Below are 15,159 nucleotides of genomic sequence, written 5' to 3'. Positions count from 1 at the left end.
GCCAAGATGTTGGGTGATTCCTCAGACTTATTTGAAATAAGATATTTTAAAGGTGCGATAAAAGTCTCATATTGCCAAAAAAAATGTACACAAGAGATAAAAATAAAACAGTCACAGGGATGTTAAGTACAGCATAGGCAATATAGACAATTATGTTGTAAAGCAGGCTGATGAATAAGATCTAAGTTGTCCAGCAGAAATGCCAAGATGTTGGGTGATTCCTCAGACTTATTTGAGATAAGATATTTTAAAGGTGCAATAAAAGTCTCATATTGCCAAAAAAAATGTACAAATAGCTAGTTATTAAAACAGTCACAGGGATGTTAAGTACAGCTTAGGCAATATAGACAATTATGTTGTAATATATATGTATGGTGTCAGATGGGTTCTAGACATATAGGGGTGATCACTTCATCAGTTTCATGAATGTTTATGTTGAACACCTGAAACTAATATAATATTGTATGTCAACTGTAATTAGAAAATGAAAAAGTAAACACATAGAGAAACTTTAGGGGTAACAGAACTAATAGACAATTTCTTTACAACAACTATTATAAAAAGTTTCAACAATTTAAAAGAAAAAAATTAAGAAGAAAAGTAAAAATCTTTTGAATGAACCAAATAAAACTTCCCTAGAGAGCAAGCAGGGTGAGAAGGGTCTCTATCCACATGGAGGATAACATGGAGGATACAGTGCCAGAGCCTGAGAGGGAAGAGGGTGGTGTCCCTAATAAAGGGCAGCCAGAATGGGATGTCAGAGACTGAGCAGAACAAGGAGGGTAAACCAAAGAAGGGAATCCCTGTGTAAGATACCAGGGGCCAAGTTGGATGTGGAAAGAGCTATGGGGGCTGGGGGACCAGCCTACACAGTGTAAGGAGGGCATCCCCAAAGAGGGGCAGCCTATGCATGGGTGTCAGAGCCTGAGTAGGGTAAAGAGTGGATCTATGTAGGAAAGCACTCAGTGCATGGTGTTTTATTCCAAACAAAGTTAAGAAGACAAATACATAGCGGGAAAGGCAACTGGCATAGGATGTCAGAGCCCAGACAATATGAGAAGGACCTCTGCACAAGAAGGTGGCCTGATAAGAGATGTCAAAGCCTAAGCAAAATGAAGAAGGTATCCACACAAGGACGGGATAGGAGCAGCAATGTATATGACTGGTTACACACAGGGAAGGTGAGCAAATAAGTATATTAAGAATAATAAGAGCAGGGATTCTTACTGCTAGAGGAAGATATTGCAAATATGGAAAGGGAGAAACTAGAAATAAGCCTTGTGGTGCTAATTAGGAGCTAGAAGTATCCATGTACAATTTAGGTTTTCAGTTAGTAGAGGTATGTAGATATGGAAATAAATGTGTAAATGTGTGTGCTACTTATAGTCTCTAGGTGTATCTACTGAGACCGCATTGGAGAAGCGCCACTCCAATGGCAATGAACACAGGTAGTGCTCAACTTGGTTTCCATGTACATTAAAAAGGACTCAGGGAATCTTGGAGAAAATAACCTATCCAGAGTGGGGAAAGTACAAGATGAGCCCAGGACATCGTGCTGTGCTACAAAGTAAGAAAGGATGATGGTTGCCTGTCAAAAGGACAAGGAAGGAAACTTGAAAGGACTCCAACTGTCCAAATCTGGGACAATTCGAACACCAAAATAAATAGTGGTAGTTGTGGATTATAACCATTAAATAAACTAGAAAGCCACAAGTCCATGCTGATATAAATAAATAAACAAATTGAGATGAGGAATGAGAATATTTTAAAGTAACTACCCACAAAATGCATAGCAGTTATAAAGGGGGAAACTGTATAGTGGAGAAGGCTGGCAGACACCATCTTAATAAAGTGATCAAAGTGACTGTCACCAACGATGGGCAAATCCAAATCCCACGCCACTGATATGATGCAGTGAGAAGAGCACAGCAAGATGTCTGGTATTTCTAACAAAAATACATAACCTGGATACATTCTTGAGGAAACATGAAATAAGCTCAAATTAAGAGATATTCTGCAATAAAACTGGCCCAATCTTCATGTCAAGGTTACGAAAATTAAAGAAAGACTGAGGAACAGTTGTGGAGTAAAGGAGACTAAGAAGACATGACAATTATTGTATGTGATTCGGGACTGGATCGTTTGGCATTATTTGGATGTTGCTAGGACAAGTAGAGAAATGTGAATTGAATCTGAGGATTTTGATGACTGTAAGAGAACACCTTGTTTACAGGAAATACAGTAGTAATGGGGTATCATGTCAGCAACTTACTCTCAAATTGTTTAGGAAAAAAAGTTCTTTGTACTGTACTTGCAACTTTTATGTAAGTTTCAGATTATTAAAAGTAAAAAATACTGAATAAAATATAATTAACTGTTTAAAGCAAAAATAAATCATATTACAGGGTTTATAAATACATAGAAATAAAATTAATGGCAATAATAGCACAAAGCACAGAAGAAGGAAAATGAAAGCATACTCTTGTTAGGTTCTTACATTATGTGTGAAATGATAGAAAATTATTTGAAGGCCTAATCTGTCATAAGTTGAAAATGAATACTATAAACCCTAGAGCAGCCACTGATGAACAAAGAAACATTAGCAGTCAAAAGTGTAAGAGTTTAAAGACAAAACAGCTACATAATTGGAGGAAGGAGTGTGATATGGCTTAGAAAAATAGAGTTTATTATATGAAGCTTTAAATTTTCTCTCATCAAAGACTCCATAGGCAAAATTGAAAGCAAACATGAGTGTATAGGGAGAAAAATCTCAAATATATTTCAGGTAGATGGTTCTTATTACCAATATATAAAGAGCTATTACAAACTAATAAGAAAATTATAGGAATTCAAATTTTATAAAGAATAAGATATGAGCAGGCAATTTATAAAGAGAAAAGAATAGGCAAAAATATCCTTATCCTAACTTGATGTTATACATAAAGTATAAGATTAGATGTAGATATAGATCTTGTACCCAAAAATAATTTGAGCTCAGTTCTGTACATTTAGAAGGGTGGATTTAATACATGGGATTTTATAATGTAAAGCTGCCGTCAACCAGAATAAGGTGATATTTTACAATTTTTCCACCACTTGTCAGGTAGTCTCAAACAATGAAGAAACCTGAATTAGGTCTGAGGATGCCCTTGATTACAGGAAATACACCAATAATATTCAGAGGTGATGGGGTATCATGTCAGCAACTTAGAAATTACTTATCTATCAAAATAGAATAGAATATAACCAGTAGTTGGAATTATGGCTTATTTTTCAGAGAATAATAAGATATAAGATATAGATGCATGATTCTTATTTTTATGAATTCACAATCTAAGGAAGATGATATGCATAACTAGCTGAATGCTGCAATAAGAGAAGCCCCATTTACTTTCCAGAGTAGAGACATAACATTTGATTAAAGGATTATAAATTAGAGATTAAAAGGTAAGCATTGGGCTATTTAAAATCTATTGCACCTTAAGTGACAACATATGTTTGAAGGAGGGAAAAAAGGAAAACATTCCTTTCATTCTTATTTCCTACAGCTTTAATTTCTCCATTTTTGATTGTTATATTTATCTTATAGGCATCCAAAAGGAATATCTCCAAAAAAATGAGATAGCTAACAGCTAGTTGTAAAAAAAAATTTTTTTTCAAAATATGGCTTTCATCATTGATATAAGGTTCATAAAATCACTATTTAAACAGACAATTTGAAAATAACTAGTTAAGACCTATAAATTCATACGAACCTGCAATATTGCTCTTTCTGGTAATAGCGAAAGGTCACATTGAGAAATCTCACCAAGAGAGCCTTCAGACAGACTTTGTTCAGAAGAAATGGATTGTTCTTCAGCATGTTCTTTGAATTTTATCCTGTTTCTCCATCTTTTCAATTGAAGTTCATGTTTCAATATCCGCTATGAAAATAATTTACAAATTCACTGGAATTGATGTAAGGGTTAAATGCGATGATACACACAAAGCACAATGCTTAACACAATAATAGCACCAATTAAACACTATTTATTATCATCATCATTACATAAATTATCATTATCCAAAGCATGTTTAATATTCTCCGAACCACTAGAGCATTATAGATCATTTCCATTAGTTGTCATACAACATTGGTTTAGACAGCCACCTCAGAAAGTGTGATCCAGTCTCCTCTTTTATAGATAAGGAAGCTAAAGCCCAAAGTCAAGGTTCTGGTAGCGACAGCATTGGTATTTGGGGGCATAGAACGGAGATGGTTAGCATGAAAATAAAAAGGAGAGTCAGAGAAAAGAATTTTGGGGTTTGCCTGAAAATGGCATAATCAAGAAAATGCCCCAAGAGTAAGTAAATAAGTGTTTCATCCATTTCACACACACATACACACACACACACACACACACACACAATTTTGTTTTAATATATATAATAGACTCTAAGGAAGAACACACATTGGAGAATTAGCACACAGAAGTGTTCCCCTTTTCCCAGCACACACCTGCCATCCTCACTCCACCTAAGTGAATACAGAATGATTGTGAGGCCAAGAAATCACATAGCTAAAAAAAATATATTTTCTCTGAACACCCCATTAACTATATAATACACATCCAAAACAATATTGTCTGCTCTCGGGGTTGTTCAGTTCAAGGAGGGTGTAAAATGGACAGACTGGTCATGTACAGTTACCTATTTTGCCATTAGACAATCGATAATCAGACATCGGGGCTGGAGTCAAAACTAGTTTAGTGCACAAAGTGGTGGAAAACACTGAATGAGCAGTCCACAAAAGGCGAATGCTAGAGGACATCCGGCAAGAACACCACTTCAATACCAGTAGACGACCAACTTTTAGGTAGCAAAAACTATGCTTTAGTCATCTCAATATCCACCACAGGCTTTAGCACTGAGTAATATATCTTTTATTATGTGAGTAATATATCTTTTCATACTCTTTGTATGTGTGTAGTAGTATCATTGGTTTCAACATCTTTTGTCGTAGGAGGCCATTGATCATGCCCTCCACGACACAACCGCAAAACAGCGGGTTTAATTTCTTCCTACTTTTCTCTTTCCTATTTATCTCAACTTTGTTCTTCAAAGAATATTAATAAAAAATTACCTACTAAATAATGTAACTACAAAAATTTGCAGCATATTGGAATCCTAATCCCAGTAGTTACTGTAAATATTCTAATACATTAAATAATAATATAGTAATAGTTTAAGCTAACGAGAGATATTTTTAAGTTTGAAAGAGTTTGCTTGGGTTCTCTGTTTTAATTGCTTTAATTCCTAGTGGGAGTGTCAGTTAAGAATGATACTTTAAAAAAATAATAATAAATAAACATAAAAGGTGAAAATAAAAAAAATTTAATTTAAAAAAGAATGGTACTTTAAGTTTAGCAATTTAGTAATTTCAAAAATAATTTAATATTAAGATAATTTATTAAATTGAAAAAAATGGCAACTTAACCTTATCTGGAAAAAATAAATTTATTCCATCTTTATCATTTATTTTTCTATTATAATCATAACAAATAGTTTCTCTTTCATTTTAAAGACATCTATATAAACTTACTTAAACAAAATTCTTAGTATCTTTAACAATAAGTTTAAACAAAATGTTAAAAGATTTTCCTTGATGTTGATAGTTGAAATGAAACAGAATTTATTAGGAGATGTTTTAGGTAGCCGAAGTATAATTTAAATTATTAAATTAAAAGAAAAGGAACCCCATCAAAAGTACATAATACTCATAATTTTAGTATTTTCCACACATAGCATTATTATCTGAGGTAACATCAATATAACAGCAAAATTTAGTTTCTAAAAAAATTAAGTTTCCAATATACCATACCAGCTCATCTTCTCTCTTTTTATAGTTATATCTTGCTTTATTCCTCCACTTAGTCAGGATATTTATTAGCTTGATATAGTTGAATATCTGTCGTATCCGCAATAGTGCTTCTGAAGAAAATTTATTAGAATACTGTACTACTGTTTCCAAAAAAAGTGTTTAATATTCTATCATATTTATAATATGAACCAATGTTGTATCTGATAATTTTGTTTGATTTTAATTACAAGGGCCAGGCCAGGAGGGAGGATGACTAAGGCAGGCTGGGGATATCACTCACAGAGGGCAGTGGCTTCACAGCTGCAGCCAATTGTTTCCTCTCAGCAATAGAGGCCCATTCCCTTAATGTTAAAACCTTTGGAGGATCCTCTTTAACTGAGATACCAGTAGTAGCCAATCAAGAGGAAATGATTCTCTGATTTGCAACGGCCGGCCATAAACAAATCAATATCTGGTGAGCTAGATAAAATCTAAGCAAAAGGCTGGAGTTCTATACCCCTGCTCCTAAGATCACGTCCATGCACTGTCCACTCATTACAACCACCAAAGTTTTAAGTAAAAGAACATATGTTTTATGCCTTATGTATAAATTAAACGAAATATCTATAAAGAATACATAACTCTCTCTAAAAGAAAATCAGTTTGGCACCTATCTATAATAAACCAGCTCTTTATGATGTAAAAAAACTGACAGTGGGTCCTATTTATACTTATATTTGTATGTACATCACAAAAATGCAGATTTTATTTTAAAAATTAAGATTGTATTTTAAATGTCTGTTTTCTATTACAATAAACTCCCTTGAGACAAATCTCATTCAATATTTTAAATTAGTGGCTTTACTTTTCATGGTAATTATCTAGACATAAAAATAATAAAGAAAGAAAGAAAGAAAGAAAGAAAGAAAGAAAGAAAGAAAGAAAGAAAGAAAGAAAGAAAGAAAGAAAGAAAGAAAGAAATAGATAAATATAATAAATGCTCTAGTATAAACCATACTTAAAGTTTCTGATTCTTGGAATACAGGAATATAAAAAATAATTGCTACTATGTAAGAATTTACCTTTAAGTTGTTCTTTTTTACTTTTCACATAAGTGTGCCAATGACAAAATACATATTTTTGAAGTTTCAAATTGTTATATTCCATTGCTTTTTCCATTTTTTCAGCCTGAATGTCACCTTCATTTATGTGAGGTATTGCTGTGCTTTTCCAACTACTACAGGCAGAAAATACAGAAAAATAATATTTTCAGGTATGGCGATACATTACTAAATAGAGAGGGATGAAAAAGTAATAGCTTCTTGATCTCCTCAAAAACCACAGCATAGAAAGAAATCATTAAATTATTTTTATTGCTTTATTTCCAGCCAGACTTTACATTTCCTTTGAGCTTGCACTTCCCTTATTTACATCCTTGAAGCCCAGAAGACTCTTAAATCCAAAAGTGTTTTTTCATAACCTATTTTTAGAGGCAAAACTAGACCTGACCTAAACTAATTCTGCATCAAAATCTCTAGATATGACACATGGCTGCTCAGAGCTTTTATTCATTTCACTTAGTAAGAATATATGTCGCTGTAGAAATACTAATATGTTCAAATATGTTTGGTTTCAGAGTGCCACCTCAGACACCACTGAAGATGTTACATAATACAAAGTATGTATAGAGAGTATCTTTCTAAAATTTAAACAAAAAAAGGAATATAAATTTCAAAACATATCTGGTTCTAAGGGTTTCAGATAAGGAAATTATGGATCTATATTTTTGCTTTTAAAGTTTTATTTTTAAAAAAAGAAAGTGATACCTTGAAGAAATAAAGAACATATTTTAACTAAGTAAAAGCTAATTAAATATTTTAAAAAATAGTAATAAATTATGGAAACATCACTGAATACATAAAATCAGCACAACTAGCCAAAAGTGAGCTTTTCTTCATATGGAAACTATCAAGAATAAGAATACAAAGAGGAAAAAATAGTATATAAAAATCACATTCTTACCAAAAGTGGGTCTTTACTAAATTTCCAGTATAAAAAGTACATGCTTTTATCATCAATTCTGGAGTGATCTAAAATAAACAAATAAATGAAATAAACATTAGAAATAAATGCGATGCACAGGCCACTTCTGGGAGGTACACAAGAAAACTACAGCAACGGTCACATCTAAGGGGCATAACTGGGCAGTAGGAAGACAGAAATAAACTGGAAGAATTGTATATCATTTATATATTTTGGAATTTTGTTATGTATGCCTATTATCTATTTTTTAAAAGTTAAAATCACAGCTTAAAAATTTCCCAGTATGTTGAACTTACTTTAAAGCATTTGAAGGTAAGGACTATGGCATTATTATTGTTATCAGCTATGTTGATAGGAGTATAGAGTTGTGGGTCAGCTGGTCATTGTGTGTGTCACTGTTAAACGGTGATGATTTTTGCCTTCTCAAGAGTATGAAATAAGATCATTCTTTTCAGAAAAAAAAAAAAACATACAAGAATGCCTCAGTTACCAAGCAGAAATAGAAAACCACATAAATTAAAAGTCTTAACTGAGGAATATGCTGCAAAAGATGCAAATTTATCACTTGCAACTATTCACAATAATGCACTTTAATATGTGGGAATAGCTGAAGATTGTTGAAATTGTCTGTACTTTCGGTCGATTCTTTAATATTATATTAATGTATTTATTATATGTACATGACTACTGTAAAGTGCTAATGGTGTATGTTTTCTCTTAGGTTATTCCCACCCTTATTTCTACATAACTACACAAACATATGATCACCTCTATTTGGCGTAGAGATAAGTTTGATTCAAATCTATACCAACTGCCCAGAATTCTGAATTCTACTTTTCTAAAATAACTGTTTTTCACCTTTGCATGTTGTTGTAAATGCTTTGTTCAGTTAATAGATACAGCAAACACATGTTAATCATCGATTTATTTTAGGCATACAACAAAGGTCCCTGGGCCCCCTGATGTTCTGCTTCATGCTCAATGACATTTGGAAAGTCTCATTTTAGATGGGGATTATATGCAAATTATGCTTGTGGTGAAAGAGAATGTAAATCATTGAAGTCATTCTTTACTAAATTCTAATTTTCATGGGTGAAAGGAATCCAGATAAGTAAAGAGTACAAAAAAGAAATGAGGTGACAGAGGTAAAGATAAATTTCATCTACATTATTATTTTTCAGCTCTGCTGTTGGTCCCTCAATTTCCTAAGCCTAAACTTCTCTTTAGAAGATATAACCTGGAAAGTGCTATATAAATATCTAAATGTAATAATTGATAAAATATGAGTATATAACACAATGAAATAAATGCAGTTCAAAACATTATGGTGATAATGACTTTGAAAAGAAAAATTATAATTCAGCCAGCAACACTTGAACTTGACTTTTCTTTCTAATGATCAGCTCTTTAAATCAGCAAAGAAGTGTTTCTATTCTATTCTTGAAAGGAGAAATTGAAGCCTCCATTAATTCATGATGAAAAGAGTTTGTAATTATATTCCTTTTTTCAAGTTTTTAAGAATTTTTCAAAGTTTTTTTTTCTAAATTCTTATTTTAATTTTATATTATTCTCCCAGTTTTAAAAAAAATAAAACACTAATAGAATTAAAATAATCACGATTTTTTCCTCTCTGTTGGCATCCTCTTGTTTTCTCCACAGGGAAAAGTAGCTTTAAGAGAGCATCTCTGAAGGACTGACCGGCAGCAAGAACTCCAGCCCAGTGATGCCCCATACAGCCCAGACAATGGGCTAGTCAATTGTCAGCTCCACTGCAGCTCAGCAGTACCTCTGGCCAGTCTAACTATCAGTCACATGCCAGTACTCTCAGTAACATGATTTTACTTTCGGTACCTGTGCTTTCACCATTGACGCTCCAGCAACATGCTTTCTACTCGTCCTAGCTGTTGTATATTAACTGCTTGCAAATGGAAAATATTCTCTCACCTTTTTATTCTAGATGGCAGCATATTGTATAGAGTAGGAGCTCAACAAATATGTACAGATTGATTGAGAGAATTAAACAACTGCCTGGATGTAGGCTTATTCTCTGCCATCTGGCCGCTACAAATGGAGAGTAAAGGATTTGGGCAACAACTCTATGGAGAAGTTGCTGGATAAAAAGCAACCTGGCATTGGTAGCAGGGTCCCCAAGCCCTAGGTGGCGGACCAGTACTGGACCGTGGCCTGTTAGGAACTGGGCCACATAGCAGGAGGTGAACAGGAGGCAAGCAAACAAAGTTTCATTTGTATTTGCAGCCGCTCCTCAGCGCTAGCATCACTGCCTCAGCTCCACCTCAGAGCATTAGGCATTAGATTCTCATAAAAGCATCGGTCCCAGGTGCCAAAAATGTTGGGGACTACTGGTTAGAGGACCTCAGAGTGAGAGCCCTGTTTCCAGGACCTCACATACCATTCACACCAATTTCCCACAAGGGCCGAAGCACACAGACACCTGCTAGTTACAACTGAAGAGAGTGAGAAGGAGTGGAAGATGCATCACCATATGATTTCTGAGAGTCCAATTATACTTAAGATTAGTTTCGAGTCTGGAAATTAAAGAGCAATTCTGCCATGGGAGATAGTTTCTAAAGTTAGAGAAGCAATATCTAAGTAATAAATAAGTTGTAAAAGAATTTTTCCAACATTTACTTGGAATTCGACATTCCTTTTTTCTTTTAGGCGTGTGGTCCCATCTCCAGAGGACAATTAGAATCACCTGTGAAACTTCTTTTAAACTATCCATGCTCACTCCCTCACCGTCTTTAAGTTTTCCCCACTCTCGCCCTCTCTAGGAATCACCACTATTGATGAGTCACTATTACTACTGAGAGTACGTCTTATCTCTCATGTACATTGGGGGCAGAAAAATGTGAAGGCTGAGTTCCAACAAGATACAATATAATTCAATGAAACTACATTTGTCTTCACACTCGAGTTTCAAGGAAATATTTTTTATAGCTGGAAATAAGTTAAAAAGAAGTAAAATACAACATGATTTCTTTTTTGAAAAGATACTAGATACAGTATAATTACAACTCAGTCTTAAAAAATATTTTATTTTAAAAAATTTCAAACTGACAGAGAAGTAGAATGAATACCCAATACCCATAGTTTACATTGAACATTGTCAATATCCTGCCATACTTGCCTTTTCTATTTTGAAGTATACATAATATATAAATCATGACATTTCATTCTGAAATATCTTAGTATCTATCTCTAAGCACATTTTCTTCACAACGATGATTCCATTATCCCACCTTAGATGATTAATAATAATCATTTAATATCATCTAATAACCACTCCATAACAAATTTCTTGAATAGTTCTCTCCAAATGTCTTATACAGGTAGTTTGTTCAAACTAGAATCTAAACAAGGGCCATATATTTGCACTGACAACTCAATTTATGTGAGGAATTTCCCACCTTCTCTTCATTATCCTTTTCTATATTTTTCAAATTTAATGAATATAAAGGACAAGGAAGGGATGGTCCCAGCCTAAATCTGATTAATTCAGTTATCTGAGCATCTCTAATGAATTTTTTTTAAAGTTCTAGAAATCAACTTAGATATTTTTGTTTTGAATTTATTTTGACAAAAGGAAGTTTTCTTCTATCATCTGAAAGAATGACTAGGATGGGGGGAGGGAAGCTGCATGACATCTCTCTTGGTCTCATGATTGAGGCTTTGAGCCTTAAGGAAGAAGATACTACACGCAAGATCCAAAAGAACTGCTCCTATGAGACACATATACTATTTGTGCAATGCAAAGTAAGGAAAGGCATTTCCTCCACCTCCATAGAGCACATGCGGCATGATGCCATCAAATTTCGTGACTTTAAATTTTAAAAATTTGAAATAACAACCGAAGTGTTCTTCAATCAATGATTGGATAAAGAAGACGTGGTTCATGTATACAATGGAATATTAGTCAGCCATAAGATGAAATACTGTCATTTGCAACAGCATAGATGGATCTTGAGATTGTGATGCTAAACGCAATGTCAGACAGAAAAAGCTGAGAACCGCATGATATCACTCATATGTGAGATATAAAACTGAAAGCAACAAATGAATAAGATAAACAAACAAACAAACACTCATAAACACAAACAACAGTTTAGTGGTCACCAGAGGGAAAGGGTGGAGGGAGGTAGATAAGGGTAAAGGAGGTCAACTATATGGTGACAGAAGATTTGACTTTGAGTGGTGAACACACAGTGCAATATACAGATGATGTATTATTGAATTGTACACTTAAAACCTACATAATTTTATTAACCAATGTCACCTCGATAAATTTAATAAAATATATACAAATCCAAAAAAATTTGAAATGTGATAAAAATGTTGCAAATGTCTTACAGTGTAACAAATTCTAAAATAATACAAGCCCTCAAATTACAATTTTATCAAGAAGTACTTCATTTCAAAACTGGTGGCAAAATGAATGGAAAGTTTTAAGTTCATGCCACACAGTGGTACTATTTTGGCAAGTAAACGATTGTGGCTTTAGTCTTGAAGGGCAAGTTTGACTTAATAGAGGTCTTCAGAAAAGCATCTCTCAAAAAGTATGACCACCGGGTATGGTTTGAGTACAGCAAGGAGTCCAGAGAAAGGAAGGTTCTTTTGGCATCTTAAGGACTTGTGGTTGAATAGTGCTATCTCGGTTAGACTTCGAAGTTCTCAGGAAGGGAAGGGCAGCAGTGCTAAGGCTCCACCTTCAGATGGCTTCATGGGTTTGGGACAGAGACTTAAGAGGAATTCTTGAATTCACATGAGACAGCTTTGGGATTGCTCAAAACAACTGGTTGGAATTTTTAAGGGGAAACCAGTCTCCTGTATTATGAAGCTAGGTGCTAGAGGCAGTAAAATTTGGAATGTTACTATAAACTTGTTCTATTCATATCCCAGGCTGGTGAGACATAGGAAAATTTTGCAATAAATGAAGATACTGAAATACAATTAGAAATCGTTAATGCTAACTTACAAACAGATACTGAATTTTTGGATCTCTAATGTCATTAGTAATTTGTACTGTTAATTTTTAACTTTGTAAGATACTGAGCATTTATTATATATGAGAAAATGGATGCATTTAAGTAATATCCATAGAAAAAAGTTTGTTTCTATAATATTCGAAGTACCTAGTATAATATTAGGAGTCTGATAAGACCCAAATGAAAAATAAATATAAATCATTAATTTCATATTATAATTTTGGGGTTTTAGCACATTATACAATTTTTCTTCTGGTGGAAAATTCTCTTTTTTTTTTTTTTTTTTTGCTCCGTTTACCCTTGAATTGAGAAATTATATATTAAATTGTTTTAAGATATGTTAACATATTTTAAAGTACATGTTTCTACTTCATTTATGAGTGTCATTAATAACCCACATACTATTATTCTAGGATAAAGCTAGCATAAAAGCATGAGGTGTGTTATAAAATGAGTGTTTGTGCCCTCAAAATTCATATGTTGAAACCCAATCCCCAGTGTGATGGTATTTGAATAAGGGGTCTTTTGGAGATGATTAGGACATGAGGATGGAGCCCTCATGAGTGGGGTTAATGTCTTTATGAAGAAGACCCAGAGAGCTCTCTCTCCCATTCTGCTATGTGAGAGCAAAGCAAGAAGATGGCAGTTTATGCACCAGAAAGTAACCTCTCACCAGACACCAAATTTTGCAGTGCCTTTCTCCTGACTTTATAGCCTCCAGAACCATGAGAAATAAATCCCTGTTGTTAATAATAATCATCTGGTCTATATGGTATTTTCATTATAGCATCCTGAACAGACTTAGAGTTTATAAGTATGTGCTGAATGCACAATCTAATTTGAATCCCTGCCAACTCTGATTTTTTTTTATAGGCTATAAAAGTTACTAGTAATATGTCACAACAATACTAAAAGAAACCATATCTTTAATTCAGAAGTGAGTGGTGTCTGTAACATAGTACCATGGCACAGTATCAAGGATTGGAGTTTTCACTATGAGTAATTTTCTTATTTTTTGATCTTCTGTAAATTATTCAGAGACTTTAATGCCCAACGGGCTTTTGTGCAAGGAAAGAAATGCTCACTGCTATTTATAGTTTAGTGCTCTGTTTAATGAACACATATTTAAATAAATTCAACTTTGAAAAACTAATTTTTTCTTAAACAGGTAAACGTTTATTAAAACTTTATTAAATGAAGTCCCTGAAACAAACTAAACTAAATTAAAAACTTACGAAGATATTCTTTAGAACTTTCAAATGCCATACATAGCAAACATACATAAATGTCACATCATTAACTATTATTACTTACTTTACACTTAACATTATTCTAAAATAAACAACATAAATCTAGTTCATATCATCATTATTTCTACACTTCATTATTTTTATTTTCATTTTTATTTTTATTTTTATTTCTTCCAGGTTACAGTAATACTTATATTGATGCTTTCTCTGAAAACGTTATCTACCCAATCTCAAAAGAAAAAGAAATTTTGCAAACCAGCAAGGATATTGGATGTGGTTATTAACCATTTGATTCCTGTTTGGGGCACAAGATCTGTCCACCTCTCCCAAATGCTTAAAAGCCCAGCCCCTGGGGTCATAAGTTTCCTTTTCATAGTTAAACTAAGTTTGTCTTATCAAAAATTAAGACCTTTTAGGCCCACATCTTTCATTTAGATTTTAGGGTTTTGTTACTCAATGCTCCCTGTGATAGCTTTTTCTTTTCTCTTCCATTGAATCTTTTTTTTTTCAATAACAGTTGACATTCGATATTACTTTATATTATTTCCAGGTGTACAACATAGTGGTTAGATGTTTATATAATTTATGAAGTGATCCCCCTAATAAGTCTAGTACCCACCTGGCACTATACATAGTTATTAAATTATTACTGAGTATATTCCCTATGCTGGATTTTACATCCCTGTCACTATTTTGTAACTACTAATTTGTACTTTTTAATCCCATCACCTTTTCACACAATCCCCCAACCCCCTCTCCCATCTGGTAAACATCTAAATGTTCTCTATATCCATGAGTCTGTTTCTGTTTCTGTTTTGTTTGTATATTTTGTTCTTCAGATTCCATACATGTGAGATCAGATGGTATTTGGCTTTCTGTCTGACTTATTTCACATAGCATAATACCTCTGGGTCCATCCATGTTGTTGCAAATGGTAATATTTCATTCTTTTTATGGCTGAGCAATATCTCATTGTATATGTATACCACTTCTTCTTTATCTAGTCATCTATTGATGGCCACTT

General features: G+C 33.5%; 1 protein-coding gene across 1 annotated transcript in view; it reads right to left on the bottom strand.

The window, feature by feature from the left end:
- Positions 1-15,159, bottom strand: part of FBXL13 (F-box and leucine rich repeat protein 13) — a 257,446-nt gene that overhangs the window by 223,163 nt on the left and 19,124 nt on the right. The window contains 4 exon segments of the mRNA XM_025041933.1: positions 3,756-3,923; positions 5,861-5,970; positions 6,922-7,076; positions 7,862-7,929. Of these exon segments, the coding sequence (XP_024897701.1) occupies positions 3,756-3,923; positions 5,861-5,970; positions 6,922-7,076; positions 7,862-7,929 (501 nt within the window).

The sequence above is a fragment of the Pteropus alecto genome, unplaced genomic scaffold (genome assembly GCF_000325575.1).
Source record: "Pteropus alecto unplaced genomic scaffold, ASM32557v1 scaffold109, whole genome shotgun sequence".
NCBI classification, from domain to species: Eukaryota; Metazoa; Chordata; class Mammalia; order Chiroptera; family Pteropodidae; genus Pteropus; species Pteropus alecto.
This window is presented reverse-complemented; position numbering and strand designations above follow the sequence as displayed.